Below are 15,218 nucleotides of genomic sequence, written 5' to 3'. Positions count from 1 at the left end.
TCTTTAATTACTTGTTACTTTTATCTCTTATTCTTATATTTATTTTTTTAAACTACACTGTCGGTTATGGGCTCGTAAGTAAGCATTTCACTGTAAGGTCTACACCTGTTATATTTGGCGCATGTGACTAATAAAATTAGAATTTATTTGATTTATCATAATTAGGTTTTTGTCCAGAGAGTCCAGAAAGGTTATCTATATCTTCAATGACATCTAACAAGGATCTAGCTTGCAGACTGGGTCCTGTGTGGCTCAGTCGGTAGAGCATGGCGCTTGCAACGCCAAGAGTCGTGGGTTCGTTTCCCACTGGGGCCACCCATATGCAAAAGTAGTGGCCCCAGCCGACTTGTAAGTCGCTTTGGACAAAAGCGTCTGCTAAATGGGATATATTATTATTATATAAACTTGAGTCATTGGCATACATGGACACCTTTGTTTTTAAGGCTTGGATATCTAATCCTCTAATGTTGTTATTTGATCTGATTTGGGGTTCTTGGTGACAGGGTGTAATAGGGCTATCCGGTAAAAGACCAAGTCCATATTATGGCAAGAACAGCTCAAATAAGCAAAGAGAAATGACAGTCCATCGTTACTTTAAGGCATGAAGGTCAGTCACTACGTAACATTTCAAGAACTTTGAAAGTTTCTTCAAGTGCAGTTTTAAAACCATCAAGCGTTATGATGAAATTGGCTCTCATGAGGACTGCTACAGGAATGGAAGACCCAGAGTTACCTCTGCTGCAGAGGATAAGTTCATTAGAGTTATCTGCCTCAGAAATTGCAGCCCAAATAAATGCTTCACAGAGTTCATGTAATAGACACATCTCAACATCAACTGTTCAGAGGAGACTGTGTGAATCAGGCCTTCATGGTCAAATTGCTGCAAAGGAACCACTACTAAAGGACACCAATAAGAAGAAGAGACTTGCTTGGGAGAGAAAAATACGAGCAATGGACATTAGACCGGTGGAAATTTGTCCTTTGGCCTGGAGTCCAAATTGAAGATTTTTGGTTCCAACCGCCGTTTCTTTGTGAGCCGTGTTGTGGGTGAACAGATGATCTCCGCAAGTGTACTTTCCACCATAAAGCATGGAGGAGGAGGTGTAATGGTATGGGTTGCTTTTCTGGTGCCACTGTCTGTGATTTATTTTTAATTCAAGGCATAATTATATGCCATTTAATCTGTTGGAAAAGCACTCCAGGTGAAACTGGTTGAGAGAATTCAAAGATTGTGCATTGCTGTCATCAAGGCAAAGGGTGGCTATTTGAAGAATCTCAAATATAAAATATATACATATTTGTTTAACACTTTTTTGGTTTGTAAGGGATTTCCTCCTCTTCTTCCGAAGAGGAGAGGCGAGAAGGATCGGAGGACCAATATGCGGCGTGGCAAGTGTCCATGGTTCTTTTAATAAGAAATACTACACATGAACACGACTGAAATACAAAAACAATAAATGTGGAACGAACAAAACCCAAAACAGTACCGTGTGGTGAAAAACACAGACATGGAAACAAACACCCACAAACAAACAGTGAAACCCAGGCTACCTAAGTATGATTCTCAATCAGAGACAACTAATGACACCTGCCTCTGATTGAGAACCATACGAGGCCGAAACCTAGAAATCCCCAAATCATAGAAAAACAAACATAGACTGCCCACTTCAACTCCCGCCCTGACCATACTAAATAATGACAAAACAAAGGAAATAAAGGTCAGAACGTGACATGGTTACTACATTTCCATATGTGTTGTTTCATAGTTTTGATGTCTTCAGTATTATTCTACTATGTAGAAAATAGTACAAATAAAGAAAAACCCTTGAATGAGTAGGTTTTCTAAAACTTTTGACTGGTAGTGTACATTTAAAGGTATCCCAAGCAATAAGGGGATTTGCTGAACCTATATTGTACTGGAGAAAGTCTGTTATAAATGATTTTGTTTTAATTAAGAACAAGTTGTCCTCCAGTAGACTTTGATTCAAGTTAGATGGTGATCTGATCTTATTCTGTCTCCTATCAATACTTTTTTAACATTTGATGCAAGAAAGAAAGAGACAAGAAAGTAGTCAAGACGACTAGTTTGATCAAGTATCCTCCATGTACCGTATATCTCACTAGGTCAGGGTTTTTTAGTTTCCAAATATCCACTATTTCCAATGTGTCCATAATATTTGTGATCTCCTTAAGGGCATGTTGATGATAGTTTGTAGAGTGATTTCCTTTACAGTCCATTGAGGTACCTAACACTGTGTTATAGTCTTCAACCATAATGATTTGATTGTGCAAGTTCAATAGATTGGTCAAAAATGTTTTAGAAGAAGTGTGGATCATCCTAATTTGGATCATATAGATTAATGAGCCAAATCTGTTTTTCATCCACTTTCATAATCAAAAGTAAGTCATTCGTGTTTGGCTGCTAGATGTATAGGTGTCCCCATAGTATTTCAATTGATGAAGTGTAATCATGATCATTATTTTAGCGATCCATAGTAGACGTCCCTCCTAATAAAAATGCCCCCCATCCTGCTGATTTAAGCTGCTGAACAGTATTTGCACTTGAGATGCATTTTTGGATGAGAAATTAACTTGCCATTTCTAAAAAGTTTAGAACAGTGGGGAAATGAAGGTTACGGTTAGATTAGCAGTGTGATTAAGGTTAGGTTTAAAATCAAATTTTAAGAAGAAAAATTGTAGAACTGGCGGGGTTTATTACTTTTTGGCTATGGTAACCAGTGACGACCAGGCACACTCGTAACAACCTAATCATTACGAAACTTCTATTTGATCAACTAAGCCTCGCATAGCAAATAAGCCAATATATTTTTTGTCAACCAAATTTGACAGTCTCTCATTGACTTCCATACAAAAACCCCTCACCAAGAAAAAAACTGAAAAAACTGTTTGGGGCCCAGATATCCCTCTCGCTTCACCCCTTCGCCTCTTCCTCTCTGATATCATTCTATAGGTTTTTGAGCATCTGTTTAAAATATTTACAGACGTTATTAGACAAAGACAACCAGAGCAACATATAGCAGGGAGTTCCAATATGATCATAAAACTACAGACGGGTTATATTGATCGCTGAGAATGACTGCCCTTAATTTATTGTATTAATTATCTCAGGGATACTATTTGGAAAAAGTCACAGAGAAGCAATTTCTGGTTTTGCTCATCAATAAACATAAAATTACACTAAAACTGTGTAGGAATCATTAAAGACTTCATAATAACAACCAATGTGTTGAAAGGAGCGGAGTTGTTCTTTAATAGCTGGCTTTTACATGGTGGCTGAAAGGCTCCCTCTTTCAAACCTGTCAATTGACAGTCGTCAAGTCTGGGAAAACCTAGCCATTAGCCAATCAGATCCAATACTACCCTTCAAAGACTGCTTCAAAATAGCCAGGATGCTAGACAGTGAACGGTTGGCACCACGAACTGCCATACAAGTTATTTTAACACAGCACTTGTTTGACTATACAAACATTTTGATTAGATTTTCTGAATGAAGACAGAGACCCTGGAACCTTTAAATCTGATAAGCTGTTTAACAGTACTATGGCTCAGAAATAGTAATCCTGGTAACGCTAAGAAGTACTAGGAAAGGCTTGCCCCTGACCTCAGTGGAAACCTCAGTAAAGAGGCGTATTTAGGTGTCAAAGGTTCAGGCCATCCAAAACAGCCTCTGAAAGTGATACAACTTTTACTAATGCGCCTTCAGTTTTGTCTCGGTCGTCTTTGTAGTTTTATCAGATGGCGAAATTATGATTTTACACAAACCTCAGAAAACCATGTCTGTTTTGGTTAAGTTGAACCTTACAGGTCCTTTGGTTGGCCTCAGCGATGACCCCATGGCAGGGTCAAGGTCTTTTCCTCTGGGGATCTCAGCTGTTATTGTTTCTTCCTCATCTATTATGTTTTATTAGACGGAGAGCTGTAGAGCAAGGAAGAGAAAAAACAAGTACCTGGTGACTCAGACCTCAAACATTTCCTTTTCTCCCACTCAGCCAGTTGTACACAGAGACATCAATCAACAGGGCCAGTCAAAGCCTCAATAACAGTTGCATAAATTGCCTATTCCCAATAGCTATTCACATAAAAGAAAGGTCTGTAAATATGGCTGAATTTAAACAGTGTAGTTATTCCCTCCAAAATGCAATCAAACAAGCAAAATGCCTGTGCAGGGACAAGGTGGAGTCTCAATTCAACGGCTCAGACACGAGACGTATGTGGCAGGGTCTACAGGAAATCACGGACTACAAAAACAAAAACAGCCACGTCACAGACACCGATGTCACGCTTCCAGACAAACTAAACACCTTCTTTGCCCACTTTGAGGATAATACAGTGCCACCGTCGCGGCTCACTAACAAAGACGGCGTCCCCCCCTCTCCTTCTCCGTGTCTGACATGAGTAAAACATTTAAACTTGTTAACCCTAGCAAGGCTGCTGGCCTGGACGGCATCCCTAGCTGTGTCTTCAGAGCATGTGCAGAACAGCTGGCTGGTGTGTTTACGGACATTCAATCGCTCCCTATCCCAGTCTGTTGTCCCCACATGCTTCAAGATGGCTACCATTGTTTCTGTACCCAAGAAGGCAAAGATAACTGAACTAAATTATTACATCCCCGTAGGTAGCTCTCACTTATGTCATCATGAAGTGCTTTGAGAGGCTAATCAAGGATCATATCACTGCTACCTTACCGGCCACCCTAGACCCATTTCAGTGTGCATACTGCCCCAACAGGTCCACAAGTGTCACAATCGCCATCACACTGCACACTGCCCTATCCCTTCTGGACAACAATAATACCTATATAAGAATGCTGTTCATTGACTATAGCTCAGCATTCAACACCATAGTACCCTCCAAGCTCATCATCAAGAATCAAGATGGAGGCCCTGGGTATCAACCTTGCCCTGTGCAACTGGGTCTTGGACTTTCTGATGGGCCACCCCCTGGTGGTGAAGTTAGGAAACAACAATATATTAATATTTATAGCCTTAGAAATAAGATTCATGAAATCAATACCTGATCAATAACATCAGATAACATTCATATACAGTGCCTTGCGAAAGTATTCGGCCCCCTTGAACTTTGCGACATTTCAGGCTTCAAACATAAAGATATAAAACTGTATTTTTTGTGAAGAATCAACAACAAGTGGGACAGAATCATGAAGTGGAACGACATTTATTGGATATTTCAAACTTTTTTAACAAAACAAAAACTGAAAAATTGGGCGTGTAAAATTATTCAGCCCCCTTAAGTTAATACTTTGTAGCGCCACCTTTTGCTGCGATTACAGCTGTAAGTCGCTTGGGGTATGTCTCTATCAGTTTTGCACATCGAGAGACTGAATTTTTTCCCCATTCCTCCTTGCAAAACAGCTCGAGCTCAGTGAGGTTGGATGGAGAGCATTTGTGAACAGCAGTTTTCAGTTCTTTCCACAGATTCTCGATTGGATTCAGGTCTGGACTTTGACTTGGCCATTCTAACACCTGGATATGTTTATTTTTGAACCATTCCATTGTAGATTTTGCTTTATGTTTTGGATCATTGTCTTGTTGGAAGACAAATCTCCGTCCCAGTCTCAGGTCTTTTGCAGACTCCATCAGGTTTTCTTCCAGAATGGTCCTGTATTTGGCTCCATCCATCTTCCCATCAATTTTAACCATCTTCCCTGTCCCTGCTGAAGAAAAGCAGGCCCAAACCATGATACTGCCACCACCATGTTTGACAGTGTGGATGGTGTGTTCAGGGTGATGAGCTGTGTTGCTTTTACGCCAAACATAATGTTTTGCATTGTTGCCAAAAAGTTCAATTTTGGTTTCATTTGACCAGAGCACCTTCTTCTACAGGTGGCTTGTGGCAAACTTTAAACAACACTTTTTATGGATATCTTTAAGAAATGGCTTTCTTCTTGCCACTCTTCCATAAAGGCCAGATTTGTGCAATATACGACTGATTGTTGTCCTATGGACAGAGTCTCCCACCTCAGCTGTAGATCTCTGCAGTTCATCCAGAATGATCATGGGCCTCTTGGCTGCATCTCTGATCAGTCTTCTCCTTGTATGAGCTGAAAGTTTAGAGGGACGGCCAGGTCTTGGTAGATTTGCAGTGGTCTGATACTCCTTCCATTTCAATATTATCGCTTGCACAGTGCTCCTTGGGATGTTTAAAGCTTGGGAAATCTTTTTGTATCCAAATCCGGCTTTAAACTTCTTCATAACAGTATCTCGGACCTGCCTGGTGTGTTCCTTGTTCTTCATGATGCTCTCTGCGCTTTTAAAGGACTTCTGAGACTATCACAGTGCAGGTGCATTTATACGGAGACTTGATTACACACAGGTGGATTGTATTTATCTTCATTAGTCATTTAGGTCAACATTGGATCATTCAGAGATCCTCACTGAACCTCTGGAGAGAGTTTGCTGCACCGAAAGTAAAGGGGCTGAATAATTTAGCACGCCCAATTTTTCAGTATTTGATTTGTTAAAAAAGTTTGAAATATCCAATAAATGTCGTTCCACTTCATGATTGTGTCCCACTTGTTGTTGATTCTTCTAAAAAAAATACAGTTTTATATCTTTTTGTTTGAAGCCTGAAATGTGGCAAAAGGTCGCAAAGTTCAAGGGGGCCGAATACTTTCGCAAGGCACTGTATTAGCCATTTCTGAGACTCACTTATATAATTAATTTGATGATACAGCAGTAGCAATACAAGGATATAACATCTATAGAAGAAACAGAAATGCTTATGGGTGAGGTGTTGCTGTATATATTCAGAGCCATATCCCTGTAATGCTTAGAGAAGATCTTATGTCAAGTGTTATTGAAGTGTTGTGGTTGCAGGTTCACTTGGCACGTCTAAAGCATTTTCTTTTGGGGTGTTGCTATAGGCCACCAAGTGCTATCAGTCAGTATCTAAATAATATGTGTAAAATGCTTGATAGTGTATGTGATGTAAACAAAGAGGTCTACTTTCTTGGGGAACTGAATATTGACTGGTGTTCATCAAGCTGTCGGTTCAAGAGGAAGCTTCTCACTGTAACTAGTGCATGTAATCTGGTTCAGGTTATTAATCAACCTACCAGGGTATTTACAAACACTACAGGAACGAGATCGTCCACATGTATCAATTACATTTTTATTACATTTTTATTAATAACATATTCTTATTTTAACTGCCTTGTCCAACTGTATGATTTGATAGAGCAGTCTGACTGAGCGATGATAGGCAGCAGCAGGCTCGTAAGCATTCATTCAAACAGCACTTTTGTGTGTTTGCCAGCAGCTGTTTATGACTTCAAGCCTATCAACTCCTGAGATGAGGCTGGTGTAACCGATGTGAAATGGCTAACTAGTTAGAGCGGTGCGCGCTAATAGCGTTTCAAACGTCACTCACTCTGAGACTTGGAGTGGTTGTTCCCCTTGCTCTGCATGGGTAACGCTGCTTCGAGGGTGGCTGTTGTCGTTGTGTTCCTGTTTCGAGCCCAGGTAGGAGCGAGGAGAGGGACGGAAGCTATACTTTTACACTGGCAATACTAAAGTCCCTATAAGAACATCCAATAGTCAAAGGTTAATGAAATACAAATGGTATAGAGAGAAATAGCCCTATAATTCCTATAATAACTACAACCAAAAACTTCTTACCTGGGAATATTGAACCACCAGCTTTCATATGTTCTCATGTTCTGAGCAAGGAACTTAAACGTTAGCTTTCTTACATGGCACATATTGCACTTTTACTTTCTTCTCCAACACTTTTATTTTGCATTATTTAAACCAAATTGAACATGTTTCATTATTTATTTAAGGCTAAATTGATTTTATTGATGTATTACATTAAGTTAAAATAAGTGTTCATTCAGTATTGTTGTAATTGTCATTATTACAAATAAAAAATAAAAATCGGCCAATTAATTGGTATCGGCTTTTTTTGGTCCTCCAATAATCGGTATCGGTATTAAAAAATCATAATCGGTCGACCTCTAGTTACAGCCTTATTCTAAAATGTATTAAATTGTTTTTTTCCCTCATTAATCTACATAGAATACCCATAATGACAAAGCAAAAACCGGTTTTTAGAATTTATAATAAAATAAAACCTGGAAATATTACATTTACATAAGTATTCAGACCCTTTACTCGGTACTTTGTTGAATCACCTTTGGCAGCAATTACAGCCTCGAGTCTTCTAGGGTATGACACTACAAGCTTGGCACACCTGTATTTGGGGAGTTTTTCCCATTCTTCTCTGCAGATCCTCTCAAGCTCTGTCAGGTTGGATCGGGATCGTTGCGGCACAGCTATTTTCAGGTCTCTCCAGAGATGTTCGATCTGGTTAAAGTCCGGGCTCTGGCTGGGCCACTCAAGGACATTCAGAGACTTGTCCCGAAGCCACTCCTGCATTGTCTTGGATGTGTGCTTAGGGCTGTTGTCCTGTTGGAAGGTGAACCTTCACCTCAGTCTGAGATCCTGAGTTTTGGAGCAGGTTTTCATTAAGTGTCTCTGTACTTTTCTCCGTTCATCCGTGCCTTGATCCTGACTTGTCTCCCCGTCCCTGCGGTTGAAAACAGCATGATTCTGCCACCAGCATGCTTCACCGTAAGGATGGTGCCAGGTTTCCTCCAGACGTGACGCTTGGCATTCTAGCCAAAGAGTTCAATCTAGGTTTTATCAGACCGGAGAATCTTGTTTCTCATGGTCTGAGAGTATTTAGGTGCCGTCATGTGCCATTTACTGAGGAGTGGCTTCTGTCTGGCCACTCTACCATAAAGGCCTGATTGGTGGAGTGCTGCAGAGACATTTGTCTTTCTGGAAGGTTCTCCCATCTCCACAGAGGAACCCTAGAGCTCTGTCAGAGTGACCAATGGGTTCTTGTTTACCTCCCTGACCACGATTGCTCAGTTTGGCCATGCGGCCAGCTCCAGGAAGATTGGTGATTCCAAACCTCTTCCCGTTAAGAATTATGGAAACCACTGTGTTCTTTGAGACCTTAAATTCTGCAGAAATGCTTTGGTACCCTTCCTCAGATATGTGCCTCGACACAATCCTGTCTCGAAGATCTATGGACAATTCCTTCGAACTAATGGCTTGTTTTTTGCTCTGACATGCACTGTCAACTGTGGGACCTTATATAGACAGGTGTGTTCCTTTCCAAATCATGTTCAATCAATTGAACTTACCACAGGTGAACTCCACTCAAGTTGTAGAAACATCTTAAGGATGATCAATGGAAACAGGATGTACCTGAACTCAAGTTTGAGTCTCATAGCAAAGGGTCTGAATACTTATGTAAAAAAGGTATTCCTGATTTAAAAAATTCATAGATTTGCACAAAATTCTAAAAACCTGTTTTCACTTTATGAGGTATTGTGTGTAGTAGATTGTTGAGTTTAAATGTTTTATTTTATACATTTTATAATAAGGTTGTAATATAACAAAATGTGGAAAAAGTCAAAGGGTCTGAGTGCTTCCCGAAGGCACTGTATTTATTTATTATTTATTTATTTATGTAATTCTGTTCTTGTCTATTAATATTCTGCATTATGTCATGTTTTGTGTGGACCCCAGGAAGAGGAGCTGCTGCTTTTGCAACAGGTAATGGGGATCCTAATAAAATACCAAACTCATATTCATTACTTGCCATTCCAAATAAAGTGAAATATTTTTTTCTCAAATAATTTAAAAGCCAAATTCTTCGGCGTATGCAGGGCCGTAAGTAAATAGGTAAACGGGGATATGACTAAATCATTAATCAGGGTGATTTTTCCACAAATTACTTTTCCATGGTAGCAAGATCCCATCTATTCTTGCAAACTTTCTGTAAAAATGTGTTGTAGTACGTTCCTTTATTTCTTTAGGTACATGAATACTGAGTATGTCTACTTCACTGTCAGACCATTTTATCGGTATACTACATGGTTATGTAAAAGTTTTTAAAAAATGTGATCCAATACGTAATATGGTACTCTTATCATAGTTTTATTGTAATCCAGATAGGCTGTGCAGGGATCCAGATTGCGGATTTAAGAGGAAATTTGAGTAGTCAGGCCGACAGTGGACAACAGTGTTTAACTTCTCAACAGTATAATACTTTCTGAGAAGTAGCCATTATTTACTATTTTACACCTGGAGTTACTATATGCATAACTTTGACCCATTGTATAAGAGATTCTCCAAAATTAAAATAGTCCAGGCATTTATATCTAAATTCTAGACATACTTTATCAAAAGCCTTTTCAAAATCTGCTATGAATACCAGACCTGGTGACCTAGTTTTTTTATAGTGTTCTATTGTTTCATGTACTTGTCTATATCATCTTCCATGTAAAAAAAAACTATCTGGTGAGGATGAATAATATTCAACAACACCTTTTTAATTCTGCTTCACAACACTGCTTCACAACACTGAATTGTAAGGGGCCTCCAGCTTTTTGAATTGACTGGATCTTTATACTTACCACATGGATCCTGTTTCAGTGATAGTGAAATCAAACCTGTTTGCTGTGTCCATGATAGTTTACTATTTTTATAGGAGTGGTTAAAACATAGTGGATCTTCGCGTTGATCAAAGATCCCGAGTGGTGCAGCGGTCTACGGCACTGCATCTCAGTGCAGGAGGTGTCACTACAGTCGCTGGTTCAAATCCAGGCTGGATAACATCTTCAGCCCAGCGCAATTGGCCCAGCGTTGTCCAGGGTAGGCCGTCATTGTAAAGGAGAATTTGTTCTTAACTGGCTTGCCTAGTTAAATACATTTTTTTTAAAGTTTCATATACCTCAACTGGTATGCCATCCAGACCTGGAGTTTTCCCTGGCCTAAAGACTGTAATTGCATCAAGAAGTTCCTCCTATGCAATATGGCCCTCACACAAGTATTTCTGTACAGCTGTTGATTTTACACTATTAGCAATAGAAAGCTCCTTACAGTTAACTTCAGTTAGTGGAAATGGAAGAGACTGAAAAGAGAACATATCCTTACGATCCATTGGGGTACTTAGAACTGTATTATAATCTCCCACCATAATAATAGAGTACAGTCGTGGCCAAAAGTTTTGAGAATGACACAAAATAATCAATGCTTTGAGTTTGTCAGAATTTGTGGGTTTTTGTTTGTCCACCTGCCTCTTGAGGATTGACCACAAGTTCTCAATGGGATTAAGGTCTGGGGAGTTTCCTGGACATGTGCCCAAAATATCTATGTTTTGTTCCCAGAGCTATTTAGTTGTCACTTTTGCCTTATGGCAAGGTGCTCCATCATGCTGGAAAAGGCATTGTTCGTCACCAAACTGTTCCTGGATGGTTGGTGAGAAGTTGCTCTCGGAGTATGTGTTGATACCATCCTTTATTCATGGCTATGTTCTTAGGCAAAATTGTGAATGAGCCCACTCCCTTGGCTGAGAAGCAACCCCACACATGAATGGTCTCAGGATGATTTACTGTTGGCATGACACAGGACTAATGGTAGCGCTCACCTTGTCTTCTCCGGACAAGCTTTTTTTCTGGATGCCCCAAACAATCGGAAAGGAGATTCATCAGAGAAAATTACTTTACCCCAGTCCTCAGCAGTCCAATCCCTGTACCTTTTGCAGAATATCAGTCTGTCCCTAATGTTTTTCCTTGAGAGAAGTGGCTTCTTTGCTACCCTTCTTGACACCAGGCCATCCTCCAAAGTCTTCGACTCACTGTGCGTGCAGATGCACTCACACCTGCCTGCTGCCATTCTTGAGCAAGCTCTGTACTGATGGTGCCCCTATCCAGCAGCTGAATCAACTTTAGGAGACGGTCCTGGCTTTTTTGGACTTTCTTCTGCGCCCTGAAGCCTTCTTCACAACAATTGAACCGCTCTCCTTGAAGTTCTTGATGATCCGATAAATGGTTGATTTAGGTGCAATCTTACTGGCAGCAATATCCTTGCCTGTGAAGCCCTTTTTGTGCAAAGCAATGATGACGGCACGTGTTTTCTTGCAGGTAACCATGGTTGACAGAGGAAGAACAATGATTCCAAGCACCGCCCTCCTTTTGAAGCTTCCAGTCTGTTATTCAAACTCAATCAGCATGACAGAGTGATCTCCAGCCTTGTCCTCGTCAACACACACCTGTGTTAACGAGAGAATCACTGACATGATGTCAGCTGGTCCTTTTGTGGCAGGCCTGAAATGCAGTGGAAATGTTTTTTGGGGATTCAGTTAATTTGCATGGCAAAGAGGGGCTTTGTAATTAGTTGCAATTCATCTGATCACTCTTCATAACATTCTGGAGTATATGCAAATTGCCATTATACAAACTGAGGCAGCAAACTTTGTGAAAATGAATATTTGTGTCATTCTCAAAACTTTTGGCCATGACTGTAATTTGTTCCTTGTGAGCTCAATAGATTAGTAAATATTCTAGAAGAAGTGTGGGTCATCATTATTTGGACCATATAGATTAATTAACTGCATTTTTTTTCATCTTCCAATAGCATATTTAAAATGAACCACCTTCCTTTGAGACTTAGCGGAAAGCACTATATACAGTAGATACAAACCAGTATTATTGTGTTATCAGTGTTGAGATTTTGTATGCTCTGTGTAATGTAGAGCTCATAGATCATAGGAGACCAATGTCTTATGCGGCCACAAATTAACACAGTTTCAGCATTTAGAACCAAGAAGGTTCCAGAGAAATTCAAGTGAGTATGACATCTGCACAGCATCATTATGTTGTCAACAGAGAGATGGAAACCTCCTGTGTGAAATGAAATACTAGCTTTCAAGTGCATCACTGTACTCTACTCCATAATGTAGCCATAATGGCCCAGTAAAACGAATAGCCGCCAATGTACTGTAGTGTATTTTATCAAAATAAACATGGCATCTATTGGTGATTGTATGTCCTGCCATCCCCATCCTGTGTTCTCCCTATTCATGCAACAAGGCACCCTGAGCAGTAATATCCTGCATTACATTTGACCAGAGGCAGCTGAGTAACCTAGGGGGGTCATTTTTATTTAGTCTGGCAGTGTTGAAACCCCATCGTATAAAGCTCTCTGGGCCTGGCACTATGTAATTTAATGATGTCGAGATTGATGGAGTCTGTGAAAAAAGCTTGGGATCAATTTCATTAAGCCAGCTCAGGGGTAGTGTGCCGCTCTGGGAGGAGGAGGAGAAATGTGCTGCTAGGCTAGAGATATACAGTGGTGTTGAAAGATGCATTCAAAATACACCGTTTTAAATAAAACATGGTAGACAAACAAAGGGAGAGAGATGTACCTGATGTAGATTATAAAAATGTGTTTAAAATATGTTTTTTTAAATGACAAAACAATTGATCTGTACACCTTGGTATGTGATTTAGTGTGTTTCAGTTCATTACAAAATTACTTAATGTCATCACCATGGCAACACTAGCTGGAATCACTGAAGAGGAATCAGTTGCAGCCTATAAATAATGTGATTGATGCGTATGAATTAAATGATCCTGGATCTGTACATCGTTGGCCATATATTGGGAACCCCTCCCCTCCCCTGCTCCTTGGTGCACCACCCTCCCCCACCACCTCTCATGTTGGCAATCTTACCAGGGCCCATGCCCATGTCACCGCGATCACTGACGGATGGAGTAGGTTGCATGTCGATATCACACTCCTGTGGAGGGAGGGAGGGAGAGAGGGAGGGAGAAAGAAAGAGAGTGAGAGAGAGAGAGTGAATGAATGAATGAATCTCCAGCTCCATTGCTGGGAAGGAGGGATGACTGGGGGAGAGAGGGATGGAGAGATGACTGAGAGGCATAGGGATGATAAACGTTACTGTTCTCCACTCTATTTTTATTCTGTTTGGCAGTGGCGCGGATGCTCTAACACATACCAACAAACAAACTCTTCATTGAATGGTGACTAGCTCGCAGCCATCTAGCCACATTCCTGCTATGTTGGTGTATCCGTGTGGCCTGGGGCATTTTCACGCAGGGCAGATTGGGTCAGTGAGTTTCTGAAGGGTGTTACGTTGCAGCAGGCAAAGCTAGCTACGTGGAAGCTATGTGGAAGCTATGTGGAAGCTATGTGGAAGCTATGTGGAAGCTATGTTGAAAGTGTTATTCGTGGTCTGCACTTTTGTCACTGATGGACGTGTTTCTAAATCTGACAGCACATACTGTGTAGAAGCACAGTGCCCATATATTAAATATAGGCTTCAGCCTGCCTTATATAACCACTGTATTCAACTGTAATGTGAAGCAGCATGACTAACTCGATCTCCTCCCTTTGTGACTCCAGGCTGAACCCAAAGAGCCGCACCAGTATCCCAATGAGGTATGGATGTCTTCTTCCCGCCGTTTCGTCACTAACCAATGACGCAAATCCATCACAAATAACACGACAGTTCAGTTATTGCATGAGGCAAGATGTGTCTGTGCAGTCACAATAACACATCACCTAGCATCAGTGTTGCAAGCACTTACCAGTTCCACCCCCCCCCCCCACACACACATACTGATCTATAATTCAAATCACAATCACAATCATATATATATATATATATATATATATATAAAATATATTTTATTGCAGATGCCATCAAACCACAACCACTTGAGTGTAGTGGGAATTGTCATCATATAAAACCAACTAAGAACAACCAAATTCCAGCTGATGATTAGTTCCACTTGATGCCTGTATGTGGCCTGTCCAGTTTGCCTCACGTCCCTGCACTCAATACTGGGTATAGCCACTTCATGCTGTCATTGTAGTCATTGTGGCTGTTGTTTGTGTGTCTCTCAGCCCAGCCTCACCGCGCTCCCCCTCCTGGCCGATGTTTTCTGCATCCTCCAGCCCCCAGCCGGCCTCCTCCACCTCCAGTGACTCCTCCCCCATCAGGTGTGTCACCACGACACGCCCACTCTGCCCACCACTCCAGCTTCGCTCGCACCTCCTTGCCCACAATGCTAATTCTGGAGCTTTGCACTGCTGCACTCCCTCCTCTTCTCCCCCACCACCGTGCATGATAACTGACAGACAGTTCCTGATCACTCTGAGGCTTACCCTTTCCACACTATCCTGCCAACTTGAACAGCACTGTACTAGCTCGGATTCATTATTTCCTTCCCGACAAGAAGCCAGCAACTACGGCCGATGTGTAACCAGGCCCGCAAAGTACAGCTTGGGTCAGCTCAGTAGTGTGAAAATGGTGTTTATTAACGTGGATCAAGGGCTCATCTTTGGTTAATGCAC

The 15,218-nt window shown here is 40.9% G+C and overlaps 1 protein-coding gene across 2 annotated transcripts in view; it reads left to right on the top strand.

Annotated features, from left to right (window-relative positions):
• Nucleotides 1–15,218, top strand: part of LOC135548803 (rho GTPase-activating protein 26-like) — a 128,215-nt gene that overhangs the window by 109,531 nt on the left and 3,466 nt on the right. The window contains exons 21-22 of one of the 2 annotated variants that reach the window (XM_064978737.1): nucleotides 14,265–14,300; nucleotides 14,769–14,864. In XM_064978737.1, the coding sequence (XP_064834809.1) occupies nucleotides 14,265–14,300; nucleotides 14,769–14,864 (132 nt within the window). The remainder of the gene's footprint in view (nucleotides 1–14,264; nucleotides 14,301–14,768; nucleotides 14,865–15,218) is intronic. The other variant, XM_064978738.1, reaches the window with a different exon arrangement.

This window comes from Oncorhynchus masou, chromosome 11 (genome assembly GCF_036934945.1).
Source record: "Oncorhynchus masou masou isolate Uvic2021 chromosome 11, UVic_Omas_1.1, whole genome shotgun sequence".
In the NCBI taxonomy this organism is placed as follows: domain Eukaryota; kingdom Metazoa; phylum Chordata; class Actinopteri; order Salmoniformes; family Salmonidae; genus Oncorhynchus; species Oncorhynchus masou.
This window is presented reverse-complemented; position numbering and strand designations above follow the sequence as displayed.